The sequence below is a fragment of the Mauremys reevesii genome, linkage group 1 (assembly GCF_016161935.1).
Source record: "Mauremys reevesii isolate NIE-2019 linkage group 1, ASM1616193v1, whole genome shotgun sequence".
Taxonomy (NCBI): Eukaryota; Metazoa; Chordata; order Testudines; family Geoemydidae; genus Mauremys; species Mauremys reevesii.
Genome location: NC_052623.1, coordinates 16,600,839 through 16,614,871, shown reverse-complemented (window position 1 = coordinate 16,614,871; position 14,033 = coordinate 16,600,839). Strand labels below are relative to the sequence as shown.

The following is a 14,033-nucleotide window of genomic DNA, read 5'->3' as shown; positions in this document are numbered from 1 at the left end:
CTAGAAAAATGTAATTGACCAGCCTTGTGCAAAGCACAGTTGCAGGTAGAGAAAGAAATGCCTTTCATTGCCCTGTGTGGGAGACTTCTGAGCTAAGGGGCAGAGCCCCACTACCCATCCCTGTGCCGAATGCTGGCTGGAGCCCTGGAACTCCTCCCTACTCATGGCCTCCCTCTGTCCAGCACCAAGGAAGGGGCTGATTTCTCCTTGCTCAGTTTCCATTCTGTCCAGTCTCCCCACCTGTGGCTCTTGGCCACCAGCAGAGACCTGCTAGGGGTCTTGTTTGGCAGGGAGGAAGTTTCCACTTCCTCACAGATACTGAATGGTTATTACTGCTGCTTGAAAGGGAAAGTAACACTTACTTAATGGAGACAATGATGTTTTGCTGGGTCTCAGGCCAAAACTTGGGTTTGTGTGTGCACATTCATGGGCCTTTGAGTCAATGGGAATTCTGCTTAGCGGCACTGGAAGCTGCTCTCCCACTCCCTACACAACTCCCCCTCTACTTTCATCCCCCTGGGCTCTGCCAGGGCAAGAGGCAGCACTAAAGTGAGGGCTACCAAGGGAATAGGCAGAGGTACTGCCTGCCTCACACTAGGAGACAGTCAAAAGGGGGGCAATGTCTCCCCCCCCTCCAGTTAGACTGTGGAACTCACTGCCACAGGAAGTCACCAAGACCATGGTAGGATCACTTGATATAGGAGATGCTATAATCACTGATAGCAACATGATCTCCCTTCCCAAATGTAACCTTCTGCTTCAGGTTTAAGCCACTTTCTAACTGGTAGGGAGCAGGATGTTGGGTAGAATTGTACATCTGCTACTGGGTGGTTTTTAAACCTTCCTCTGAACCAGCTGCTGTTAGCCATGGTTGGAGCTAGCTGGGTCTCAGCTCTGATCTAGTTCCTGACCTCAGCTCCTGTCACTGCTAGATCAGCCTTAGGGGCTGAATGGGAGGTGTCAGCAAGAAGAAGAGACCAACAGCCTCTCCTTGCAAATCGTAACCCTCCCTTTGTGCGCAGAGAGGCAGGCTGGTTGGTAGCAAAGAGGGCTCCATAGACCCAGAGGGTGATGTTAGGTGCCCAGATGGACACCCCCCCCCTTCAAGGGGCCCCATTTCAGGAAGTGCTGTTCAGGCACCCACAGCCAGAGCTCATGGTAGCCACAAAACAGTGTCTGCAGGGGGAAGGCCCATTCAGTCAGTGCACCCCTGAGCCAACAGCAGCAGCTCAATCTTCCCCTCCAAAGCACGTTCACACAAGGAGCAGGTGATGAGTTTGACTCCAGCTTTATTGTAAGACACAAACACGCACCTACTGTCCCCTCAAGACAGTGTTAACAACAGGAAACTTGGGGGCCCCCCCAACAACATTCTCTCCATTTAAAATTTTAAAAAAATAAATAGTTATTAGGACTTAAAAACCCCTTGACCCACCCGATTTCCCAGCATCATTGCACAAGAATCCTTCCTCCTTGCTAGACCTGGGAGCAGCTGCTACATAAAGCTCTAGGCCAGAATTTTAAGATGGTGGTGCCTAGAAGTCAGGTCCCCTAACCTATATTAAGGCATGAAAATCAGTGGCTTGGCCTTCAAAAGGCACCAAGAATCTGCCCCTTCCCCTGAGGGGATGGGAGTTCAGAGCCCTGCAGCTGGGAAAGTCAAGCACTTGGTTAGTCACCGAACTGCAGAAGAAGGCAGCCTAACGTTCAGGCCAGGCCCGCAAGTCTGAACACGTTGGCGCTAGTGATTAGCCCTTGGAATGATCCATCAGGGAAGGATCTCACTCCCTGGCTGAGGGATTTACTGCCAGGTACCAGACTGCTGGCTGCCGCCACGTCCCAGCTGCTAACTTCAATTCCTGTCTCTTGCACTACAGCTCCAAGGGTCTCATCAGCCTAGATCCATCAGATCTTGGCACGGGGGAGGGGGGGGGCAGGGGAATGGTACATCTGGAAGAAGCAAACTTGCCCTTAAAAAACATAAAACCCCAATTTAAAGGGTCAGCACTCCCAGGGCAGTACAGCTGCAGCCCTTCCCCTGCAGGCCCAGCTTCGTGCCAGAAGATGAGCAGAAATAAAGAGATCAGAGACTAGAGGCCGACATGTTAGCAACTGGGGGCAGCCTGGAAGAGTCCGGAGACGGTCCGTGCTAGTGAGGGCTCGTGCCACCTCTGCAAACTGCACCCATGGCAGGCTCAGAAAGGGGCCTCCCAGGAACCACGGGCAGCCATCATGGCGCGTTTCAGCTGCTCGTAGGTCACAAACATCACCACGTTCCAGGATCCCAGCCGCAGGAACGAGGGCATGAACCTAGAGCCAGCAAGAGGGGAGAAGAATCACAGCTAGTTCTGTGGGCTGAGACGGCTCAGATCTCTGCCTTTGGTTCACTCTCCCCCACATGGGACACCCCCAGGAGGAGATAAGCTAGCGAGAGTGATGCTGATGTGCATTAAAGTGCTTCTTCTGCAGGGAACTGGACACCTGGATTTAGCCAGATCAGTCTCATCTACATGTGCAGTTCAGCTGCAGACAGACTAGAACGGGGGGACGGGGCTCCATGGATCTTAATTTGCAGGTCAAACAGGTTCAGTTTATAAGCAAGATGGTCGGAGTTTGCAATGCTGACAGCTAGCCTGGAATCAAAGTCAATTCCCTCTTTATACCTCACCAGCAAGGAGGGCTCAGTTATTCCCTCTGTCACACCAGTGGCAGCCCTTGGCCTCCAGGTGTTCGTGACCCAACTTAGGCTCTGTTGAAGTGTGCGAATAGGGCAGCTAGCACTCCAGCAGCTGGGCTGGCTCTGCTTGCTGTGGTTTACTCCTTTATTAGGGAATCAGCAGAGCTGTCCCTGGACCACACAGGAACAGATCTGCAATCAGGAAAGGGCCCTTCCTGCACACGGTTCCTTTGAAAACATACAACTGCCTCATCAACTCAGCCACCGGTGTCCAGATCCACCCCTGAAGGGCTGGTCACCACTGGAAGTGGATCCATCCTCTTCCCTTCCCCCTCCCAGTGCTCCTGTGGGTATCAGTTCAGCCCTGATGTGCTAGCCTGGGCCAGGGAGCCCCACACTTGAAGCCATGGGCTTCACATCCTCCAAGCTGAACCATTCTGTAGCCCAAAGTTTTAAACCCCCCCCCCCCCCACCACACACACACTTGCAGCTTCCCTAGGCTGGGGTATTTTCACTTGCTGTCTCAGTGCAGAGCTTTGCCATGCACAGATCAGCTGCTGGGGCTCCACCTCAGAGGTGGTTGCATTTCAGTGGCAGGTGCAGGGATGCTGGTATGCCCAACAGTCCTACGTGAGGTTGCTGGCATAGAGCTCCTATTGCTCGGATTCGCTACTCACCCCTTGTAGAAAGCCATGGGCCCCTCCTGCCTCAGCATGGTGAGAGCACAGCTGACGGCACTTCCATAGTGGCCGGGGGCAGAGTTCATGTATCTGGTCTTCACTACATCGACGGGGGAAGCAATGAGCGTGGTGCAGAAACCGGCCCCGAAGGCAGAAGTGAAGTGACACGGGAGGTTATCTGCCAGACAGGAGAGGTGACGGGTGCCTGAGCATGCATGTCAGTAACTGGCCCACAGCTGCTCGGGGGCTAATCTAGCCCCACTTGCAAGAGCTCACTAGGGGATAACACGCACCATGAGGCTGGGCAGCACACCCTGGGGTTTCTGCTTTGCAGGGGGAGAACCCTGACCCCCTTCCTCCTGGCACAGGCTCGCAGGACTTTCTGGGATCCTGTCCAGGAGGCAGGCAGCCCTGCATGTCAGCTCTATGGGATCTCCCAGCAGGCTGTCACACAGGCCAGGCTAGATCAATGGATCTGCTGCTACCTAGACCCACCTGCCATTGTCCCCTACACAACAGCCAAGGACTGGCCCCCACCAGCCCCTTGTGGCCTGGGAATATTTCTTCTCACTCCACCCTCAGAGCCAGCAGCAGTGCCTCTATTCTGGCTGTGCAGGGGAGAATAAGCCCGGCAGCTCTTCCGGCCAATGCAATAGGAGATGGGTGGGTCATTCCATCTGTGCAATATTTACAGTGCCTGAGTAAAGCCGACTGATCTTCCAGCCATTGCTCAGTGCAGGCAGGAACGCGCTAGCAGACGTTACTCTGGCATGACTTCCCATCTCTCACTCAGGACTGTCGCAATCTCACTGTTTAGGAGTCACGTTCTCAGTCAGAATTGGGTCTGTATGTATCTAGTCCTGGATGGCCTTTAGCCCCCTCACCGCCTGGTGAAGTCTGAACTGAAAGCACTCAGCAATCAGACACAAGATCAGCATCCTGCACTGGCGAGCTGGAGTTAAGGGACCCTGCTAAGCAGGCCTGACACCCACCAGTCATGAGGTTGTATTTGAGCAGCATGTCCTTGATCAGGTCATAGGTCACCAATTCCGTGCAATTCACAATCGCGTTACGGGCCACGTTGGGGGATGTTCCTGTAGAACAAGGAAACAAAAGTTGTCAGCGAAACTGACGCTCTGGGTACGTCTACATTGCGTAAGCTCACGGCAGCAAGACTCAGAGCCCAGGCCACCTGACTCAGGCAACGGGGCTAAAAACAGCCGTATAAATGCTCCTAGGGTGACCAGACAGCACGTGTGAAAGATCGGGATGGGGTGTGTGTGTCTGGGGGGTAAATAGGAGCCTATATAAGGCCCAAAAAATCAGGACATCTGGTCACCCTAAGTGCTCCCGCTCGAGCTCTGAAACCCAATGGGAATGTCTACACTGCTATTTTTAGCCCCATAGCACAAGCCCCACTCGGTTGACCCAGGCTCCGAGATTTGCTGCCGCAGTGTTTTTGGGTAGTGTAGCCAAACCGGGTATTGGGGCCAGCCCCTCCCATGCAGGGTTCTGGAACCACACGAACCTTTCCACAGCCCTTTGAGTCCCTCTTCCCTGGCAATGGTCTTATAGGCATCCATAGTCCCCTGGTATCGCCTGCCACCCTCCACTCGGGCCTGGGCCTGGAACCTCACTTTCACCACGTCCGTTGGCTGGGCAACGGCCACAGCCATCGCTCCTGTGGTACATCCAGCCAGGAGTCGGCTACCAATGCCGGCACCTAGCGAAGAGAGCAGGGAAGAGAGTGAGAGGCCAGAAAGAAAGGTCAAGTTAACCCAGGGGACCCACTGACTCTACAGGGTTTTAGCTTCTGTCCTGGGTCCTCAAATAGCCCCCAGTCAGTGCTCTGTATCTGAGCCCCTTGCAATCTAGTGTCTCACCTCCCAGCACCTCTGTGAGATGGGGCAGGGCTGTTACCCAGTGGGTGGATGTCACACCGGGAGCCTGGGGCAGAAGGAGGAACTGAACACTGGTCTCTCATGGCTCAAACTAGCCCTCTAACCACTGGGCTGTGCTGCCTCTCCAGCCTGCTCTACCCCCAGGAGTGGAGCCCCTCGCCCATGGAGTAATGTTATCCCCATTAACCGAGAAACAGCCAGAGGCGGGGCTAAGTGACTCACCCCAATGCCACAGAGAACAGCTCCCAAACCTCCTACTTCCCTGGGCCTTACCCACAAAGCCACCCTTCCCCTCAGGATGTTAGGCCCACACCAAACACTCATGTAGCGACCGCTGCCGCTACCATGAGCGGCCGTGTGCCCAGCCGAGCCTCTACACGGCTCCATTATGGGCTGTCTAGAACAGCGCCTGTAAATACACAGGCTTCTCTCGGGACCTCCCGGCAGGTCCCAACTGCCACCTGACCCCAACAGAAACTGACTGCAGCACAGCTAAACCCACTGCAACGGATGCACGGGAGACCCTCCAGGGCACATCACTGGGACTGAACCCACGACCTCTGGATGGAAGAGCATGAGCCTTTACTGCTTGAGCAAGAGGACCTGGCGCAATAGCCATAGCAGCTGCGAACCTTTACCCACTCCAGCCACCAGAGGGAGACCAAGGCCCACACCAAGCTATAGGAGGCGAACGGGCACTCACGCTCCGATCCCCTGGTGTAGAACTGCTTCACGGAGTCGTACAGCCCGATGCGGACCGACGCAAAGCTCATCTGACGCTGGAGCCCAGCCACCAGGCCGTTGTACAGGCTCGTGGGACCTTCCGTCTTCACCATGGTGGCAATGGTGCCAAAGACACCTTTGTACCGAGCAGCTGTGGTGTTAGCTGCTGACTTGGTCTCTCCTTGGATCTGTATAGGAGAGAATGGGATGAATGGGATGGAGAGGCCCTGGCCCAGCTCCCTACCCCAGCCCAGGAGAGGCCTGCGTTGAAGTGCGTCTGGATTCCCATCCTGGAGACCAGGGGCTTTTCTGCACCTTCAGGTCCTTTATTGTTAAAACATAAATCGCAAAACAAACAAAGAGCTGTGAGTTGGGGGGCTCCGGCTGCCTAATGCGCATCAGACAGTAGCACAAGCTTACAGCCAGAATGGGCCATGTCTGGCAGCCTGGGTCTGGGCTGTGGGCCAGTGCCCCATGCAAAGGGGCAGAGGGTTAAATTTAAATGAGCTCTGAAGAGTCTGGGGGAGCAACTGCCCACCTGGCCCCATAGCAAGTGACACCCCCCACTGCTGGCCTTAAACTATGAACGAAGCCCCATCTCCCCAAATCTGGGCCGAGGGCAAAAGCCAGTCTCAGAACCCCACCGACCCAAGCCAGGTTTGCACAAAGAGCCCAACCCAATTCACGTCCATAGAGGTCCAGGCAGCCCATCCCTCGGCATCCAGGAAAGCGGACTCAGGCTTTAGATGCATCACAGCCGCTTCCATTTCCCCCCTCCTCCAATGCAAGGGCCTCGTCTGGAGAGGCGCAGCGCTCCCCCCACTCCCCGGTGGCGGCGGGGCTCGTGGGTGTGCTCGGCGCTTGACAAGAAGCGCTCAGCCCCTTGCAGGATCAGCCCCAGGGCCGGAGGGAAGAGCTGGAGGGCTAAACGCGCCCAGCTTAGCTACGCAATAGCTAGGGAGTGGATGGGACGAGCCTACCCATTGTGAGAGGGGTACACACCAAGGAGGGGGCGGTACAAAGGTGTGTAACTAGGACCAATGGGAAAAAGGAAAATTCAGACAGTCAGCAGAAGCCTGTATTCGACTGTGGCACTACTGCCCAAGGAAAGCGGTGGCAGCACCATTGGTTGGGCCCATACTCTAGCACACTTACTGGAGTGGCCAGGGGCTGGCTGAGAACACATGTCGTTAGAGATTAAATACAAAGGCATGTCTGCCATTGCTCAGCAACATGCAGTGACAGCAGCTGAAGCCACATCAGCCACGAGGAGGCAGAGCTCAGCACGGGCCCCAGACCCCTGTGCACATGCCTGCAGAAGTTCTCACCTGCAGTCTGACTTTCGCCGTGTCCAGGGGGAAGGTGATCAGATCTGCGAAGCATGCGGCCGTCCCAGCCCCTAGGAACTTCACCGTGGCTGTCGGGGGGACATCGGTGGGCTTGAATCCAACCATTCTACAAGCTTCTGAGCGGCTCTGGAGAAGCCAAGTAACGCACGAGGAGCAGAAAGGAGGCGAGTTGCGTTCTGATGTAGCGAAGGGCAAGACAAACGGACTCTGCCCCAGTCTAGATGGGACAGAAACAGGAGTGGAAAATAGCGCTCTAAAATCTGGGTCACGCTTTCTACACTGCTTCCACCAAGGATCACCACACACATTAAGCAACATGCCACCCTTGGCATCTGGTTCTCCCACCATGGATACAAGTGACTCCCACGTATTCCAAGAGGAGATGCTTCTATCCCATGGCAGGAGATGCAGGCAGAAGGCTTTTGCCATTCGTAACACATTTTTCAGATGGGCAAATGGCGTCAGAATCAACAGCAGAGCTGAGACTGGCAGAGACAGGAAACCTGGCTGCACATTCCCTGCTCTAACCACTAGACCACACTGCCTTCTTGATTTGGCTTCCATGATAAACTTGGAATAAAAACACATGTATATATCTGGCATAGAGAGGAGTTAAGGCATTGCTGCTTAACTAGATTACTAGCCTGCTAGCTAAATTTAACCTATCCTGTGTGCATTTACCACCTCTAGGGATTTTAGAGCGACAACCTCAACTCCGGCCCACACCGAATACTGTTGCTTAGAGTTTAGGGTACTGGGCTGAAAAAGCCAGTACTCAGCATTGGTAGGTTTGTGTTTATCATCTGGGCCATGCAAGACCTGCCCTGAGCTATCCATTTCCTCACTCTTGAGAGCAGGAGTTTTGCAAATGCTGCAAATAGGGAAGTTGTCACTAAGCAACCATCATGTGTTTTTTTAAAAAAACAAACAAAAAGTTTTGGGGCATTGAAGAGGATTAGCTGGGGATTTCATCGCTAACCCAAACCCCACTCTGGGTCTGTCTGCTCAAGCTTTCATTCAACAATAATGACATTTTTATTTTTAGTTCCTTAAAACAGGAAGAGAGTTCTCCCACGTTTGTTTTTAGGAGACCATTGGATGCCAGACTGAGGTGCACAGCCTCAGTGCAAAACCAGGGCGGAGGAGGCAGATGTGCTTGTAGGGCGGCATTCAGGATCCAGGGGTAACTCCCACACACTGAAAGCTGGAGATGAAGGCGATTTGTTTCGCCAGTTGTGACTAACATTTCCCCATACAACAACATCACTAACCACCCCCAGCTAGATTCTAGAGGCTTGTTTTGTTCAGCTGACAGACTGTTGTCCTAGCGACTGATGGGGGTAGATACAACATGCATCAGCCGAGCATGGAGCTCACATCTGACTGGGTGCACCTATTGCTAGGCTGTGACCAGCAGAGAAACCTGGCTGCCTTTGTCCAAGATGCGGTTGCCCCGTGGTGGTTAGACAGCTTTAAACACACAGCCCTTCCCTCACGGGACAGCAACCAATATAAGGGATCAAAACTCCACAGCTTGACTTCGCACAGATCAAAGTCACCTTAAAAAGTACAGCTACAGAATGAGCCTGGAAACTTCAGAGCGGTGTAGGGAGAACTCCCACAAAACAAGCACACACCAGTGTGAGCCTTCATACTATCCAGGAGCACCGAACACATTCAGAGAGAAAAACTGGATTAACTCTGACCACGGTAGACCTGCTCCCCACAGGGATCTGGTGGAGAAAGAAGCTCTAGTCCATGATGGAGGGATCACATCATTCAAGGTTTGACTGCAGGGAGTCTGCTCGCAAAGCAGCCTGCTACAAGAGGAGGCAGTAGAAGATTCCTGTCCAGCAAGGGAAGGATGATCTTGTGGTTAAAGTGGTTAGGGTTAGAAGTCTCAGTCTGGGCGCTATTCTCAGTTCTGCCAGAATAGTCACTTAGGATGAGTCTACACTACAGCTGGTGCGGTGCTCAAGGGCAGCACAGTGCTACTCGACCTAGTGCATTAAAAATAGCCTGGCCCCATCTGATGCTGACCACCCACGTTCAAACCTGCCCAACCTGCTACCCCTTCCTCCTATTTTTAGCACGCTGGCGCCAGTGGAGCTAGCACCAGTGCTGGGCAGCAGGCTTGCAGCTGCAGTGTAGACACACCCCTAGCCTCCCTGCGGATGGGGAAACCAACGTACTGAACTGGAACGACCTCTCACGGGTGCTGTAAAGAACAGTTCAGTCTAAAGTGCCCCTAAACAGGCATCAAAACAGATCCAGACTGAGGCACCTAGATAGAGCTGCAGTATTTAGACACAAATCTGAACATTGTGGCCTGTGAAGTGCTTTGAGAGCCTTAGATGGAAAACGTTACAGGTTGTTAATCCCTCACAGGCATGTCAGGGTTATTGTCCGTTATAGGGTTTCTTGTGTCTTCCTCCAGAGCACCTGGTACTGATCCATAAGCTAGTGTCTGGCTCCAGTAAGTGGACCCAATACTGGCCCACTCAGCTATGGCAATTCCTGTGTCCCTGAAAGAAAACCCTCCAGCGTCCCATACATATATAGGCATTTCTAGCTGTAGGACTAGTCCAATACAGATGTTAGTGTGTATCCGAGTACAGTTTCTGCTGGCTGCATTTCCATGACCAATGCATGTCCTGTCCCAGAACCAAGCTGTAGACTCTCCCCCCTCTAAACAGAAGTTGATGTAGATGGGACCAGTGGCTACCCAGCTGTGAGGCCAGTCACAGATCTAGCAATCCCCATTACAGATAAAACCTGCCTTTATCTTTATCCGGGCAGATAGCAGCCAACTGCATTTTAATAGTGTGTCCAAATGGACTCCAGCAGAGCTAGGACATGATCATGGTAACAGTTGGGTCCCAGAAGATCAAGCTGCCAGGTGACTGTTCCTGGCATGGCAGGAATTCTAGTGTTGTCTGCGAGTGGCATTTTTCCAAATCCCTCAGCACTGGCCTCGCTCTGCTCCTGTGGGTGCAGAGCCAGGCCAACAGTGAGTGCTTTTTTAAAATCTATCACACCCACATCTGTAGTTTTATAAAAGACTCTGAGAACCTCCTTTTGAAAGACAAGCCAGTCCAGTGGAGAGAGCTACAGTAGCAGCCGGCTAGTAGCCACCATGCTTGAGCACAATCGTAGCTAGGGTAGGACACCTCTGGTCCCAGTGTGGACAGGCTCCGCAGTGGCCTTCACTAACATTTTCCTACATGGGTGGTGTTCCCCATTGTAACCACATCATGGCTGGAGAGGAGGCAACAGGAACTGAGAACTGTCACCCAGTCACCCTCCATGCAGCAGAGGTTTTCTTGCTGATCTCTCTCTAAATGGGATAATTACCACCATAAATAAATAGAGAAGGGCACCACTTTATTGCCTCCTGAAGTCGCTCTAGAAAACAGGGCTGTTGATCAAGCTAGAATAGAACACGTGGTCTGAGATCTTGCAGAAAGACCATCTCACAGCAGTATAGACACATTTACAACCCTCTAGTTGCTGGAGATTAGATTTATGGACTCCACATATTAAAGAGACTTTGAATCACAGAAATATAGAACTGGAAGGGACCTTGAAAGGTCAGAGTCCAGTCCCCTGCCTTCACAGCAGGACCAAGTACTGTCCCTCACAGATTATTTTGCCCCTGATCCCTAAATAGCCCCCTCAAGGATTGAGCTTACAACGCTGGGTTTAGCAGGCCAATGCTCAAACCACTGAGCTACCCTCCCCTCCTTGCAGTGTAAGGAATTAGAGACCAGTAATGCAGCCCTCATGTTGCGATCGGCAACTGCAATCAGACCAACCTCAAACCTGGTTAGGCTGCTCGTGGTAGAGTTAGTTTCAGCAGGTGATCCGTGAGTAGAAATCTGTTTAACAATCCCAGCAGAAAGACTAGACTTTTAACCGAGCAGCACCTAGCACTTAGAATTAGGTTTTGCCCAATTTGTTTTATGAAATTAGCGCGCAGACTTCAGTCCCAGAGGCGAGAGCGCTACCAAATCTGTCAGATGCAGCCAAGCAGCATTAGGGAAGACAGGATACTGATGAGTTACCTTAGTCAAGTAATTCAGGACGGCTGCTGTTTGATCAGGATTCTCTAAAGGCGTCCCGCTCGTCAAATTTGCTTAGCGCAACGACAATCTGATCCCCCTGATTTTCCATAGAAACTCGTTTAGAAACAAGACACTTGATAATCATAATCCTTATCCTGTGGAGGGAGAGGAGCGCACACATTGCAGCAAAGTACATTTCACAGGGTTACAGGTTTAAATATTTCAAGTATTCAAGATAGGACAAGGACGCAAAAGTGGCATCTGAACAGCGGCCAACATGCGAAGGAAACGTAATCCAGCATCACTCCGGAGCCGCTGCGTATTGCTCTGCCCGGAGACCTCGCCTGCATTTACAGCTCACTCCGAATCAGTCCCCGGGTCAGAACCGGCTGAGACCGGCCGGGCACTGCAGCCGCCCGCAGGAAATCCCACCGCGGGGAATGCAAAAGCGGCTGTTCAGCCAGCATGAAACGCCAAGACAAGAAGCAGGGAAGCCCCGCTCACGAGTCTGGTGCCCCGGGTGGATCAGGGATCGCGGAGCAACACCTGTGGCCAGGCGTTTCCCGTGCAGGGCAAGTCACGCCCAGCCGCGGTCCGCCAGCCTCGGGCACACGCGGGTGGGTCGCTGTCTCCCCTGGACCCAGCGGGGCCCAGCCCAGCCCTTGGGACCTGGGGGCAGGGGCGGGGGTCCTAACTCCCCTGGGCGCCTTGGGAAGCCTCCCCCCCAGCCCACGCGCCTGGCCCAGGCAGCGGCCGCGGCACCGCGGAGCAGCTGGGCGCGCTCGTGCCGGCCCGGGGCAGCGCGTGACGCACCGGCAGCGCCGCGAGGAGCGCGCGGCGGCTCAGCCCGGGAAGCCCCAGGAGCCGCCAGCCCCGCGCGCTGAGCCCCGCGCGCCGCCCGGGCTCGGGTCTCCAGGGCGCAGGCAGCGAAGCGGCTCCCAGGCGGGCTCAGCCCAGCCGCGCGCCCAGCTGCGGCTCCCGCCCGGGGCAGGGACTGACCTGAGCCGGGGGAAGAGACGCGGCAGCGGCACCGATCGCAGAAGGAGGAGCCCGCGGGCCGCTGCCGCTTTATACCGCCCTGGGAGCCGGCAGGAGCCGCCCCGCCCCGCCCCGCCCCCATGACAGGGGTGTGCGCGGGGGCAGCGGGGTGCCCAGCACCCGGGGGTGCGATTCCCACACGTGCGCTGCCGGCGACCGTCTGACCCCGGCCCCACTTCCCGCCGGACAGGGGAGGCTGCCGGAGCTGCTCCTGATAGTCACCCTGGTCCCTGCCCTCCTCACCCCACTGATCGCCCCGTTCCCTGCCCCTGTGTTACCTCCACCCCACTGATCGCCCCGTTCCCTGCCTGCCCTTCTCCCACTGATCGCCCCATTCCCTGCCCGTGTTACCCCCACCCCACTGATCGCCCCGTTCCCTGCCTGCCCTTCCCCCACTGATCGCCCCATTCCCTGCCCCTGTGTTACCCCCACCCCACTGATCGCCCCATTCCCTGCCTGCCCTTCCCCCACTGATCGCCCCGTTCCCTGCCTGCCCTTCCCCCACTGATCGCCCCATTCCCTGCCCCTGTGTTACCCCCCCCCCACTGATCACCCCATTCCCTGCCTGCCCTTCCCCCACTGGTCGCCCCGTTCCCTGCCTGCCCTTCCCCCAGCGCCGGGGGCCGCTCAGCTGCCCCCCTAACAAGCAGCATTTCCCTTCCCCAGCCAATGTACGTTGCACTCAGGAGGTGGCAGAATCGGTGCCCCGGCCGGGACCGGTGCAAAGCGCCTGCCGGGCTGCAGGAGCGATCCCCGAGCCGGTGGGGGTGTGTGGGGGTGTTCCCCGGCTCAGCCTGGGCTGATTGGGAGACAGGGCAGCAGCCCCACTGCCCTAGCCAATGGGAGCGCAGTGCTAGGAAGGGATTCCCCCCCCCCCCCTTGTTGGGAGCAGGTGCTCTGATGAAGGTTAGGAGGCTGCTGAGGCAGGGCTAATGGCCCCACCCTGGTGCAGAGGTGGGGTGAGTGTTATCTGTCAGCACAGCTGAGTTGGCGATCAAAGGTTGCAGAGGGCGACTGGTGCCATGAGGTGACGCAGGCGAACCAGCTGGAAGCAGTAAGTCCCTGGCAGGGAGAGGTGAAAAAGACGCTGCTCAGCTATTCCCTGGGCTCTCCAGTGCTGCTGCTGAAGCCAGAAACTAACTGACCCTGACAGGGAATGTGGCTTGTCTCTCACTGGGTTCCTCAGGAGGTTGGTCAGTTGGAGAGTTCAACCAACCAAGGAAAAATGAAAACATCCTGCAAAGAACAACAAAACAATAGCCAGGAACTTTTTGCCCTGGGGCTTGACTGGCTCAGAGGGCTACTAATGGGACAAAAAGTCTTTTGCCTCTACAGCACTGGTGCAGGTTTGGTGTAGATCGATAGGCACCCAAAGTTGCCACCATCTGCTGGCTACTCAGTGGCCTGTGCAGCGGACAAGTGCCCACCTCACAAAACCCACCCTCAAAGAATCCAAGGGACCTTAAGAGGTCAACTAGTCCAGCCCCAGTAACGAGGCAGGACCAAGTAAACCTAGACCTCACAGGTGTTTGTCCAACCTATTCTTAAAAACCTCCTAGGGACACCACAACTTCACCTAGAGGCCCCAGCGAGATGGTGGC

The 14,033-nt window shown here is 54.9% G+C and overlaps 1 protein-coding gene across 1 annotated transcript; it reads right to left on the bottom strand.

Annotated features, from left to right (window-relative positions):
- Positions 1 to 1,271: 1,271 nt before the first annotated feature.
- On the bottom strand, positions 1,272 to 12,519 carry LOC120396127 (mitochondrial uncoupling protein 2). Its single transcript, XM_039521065.1, has 8 exons — positions 12,394 to 12,519; positions 11,395 to 11,549; positions 7,310 to 7,547; positions 5,962 to 6,169; positions 4,886 to 5,080; positions 4,350 to 4,451; positions 3,355 to 3,535; positions 1,272 to 2,310 (listed from the first exon to the last, which is right to left on the bottom strand). The coding sequence occupies exons 3-8, from the start codon at positions 7,433 to 7,435 to the stop codon at positions 2,196 to 2,198; spliced, it is 927 nt and encodes a 308-aa protein (XP_039376999.1). The 5' UTR covers positions 7,436 to 7,547; positions 11,395 to 11,549; positions 12,394 to 12,519; the 3' UTR covers positions 1,272 to 2,195.
- Between the last annotated feature and the right edge of the window lie 1,514 nt (positions 12,520 to 14,033).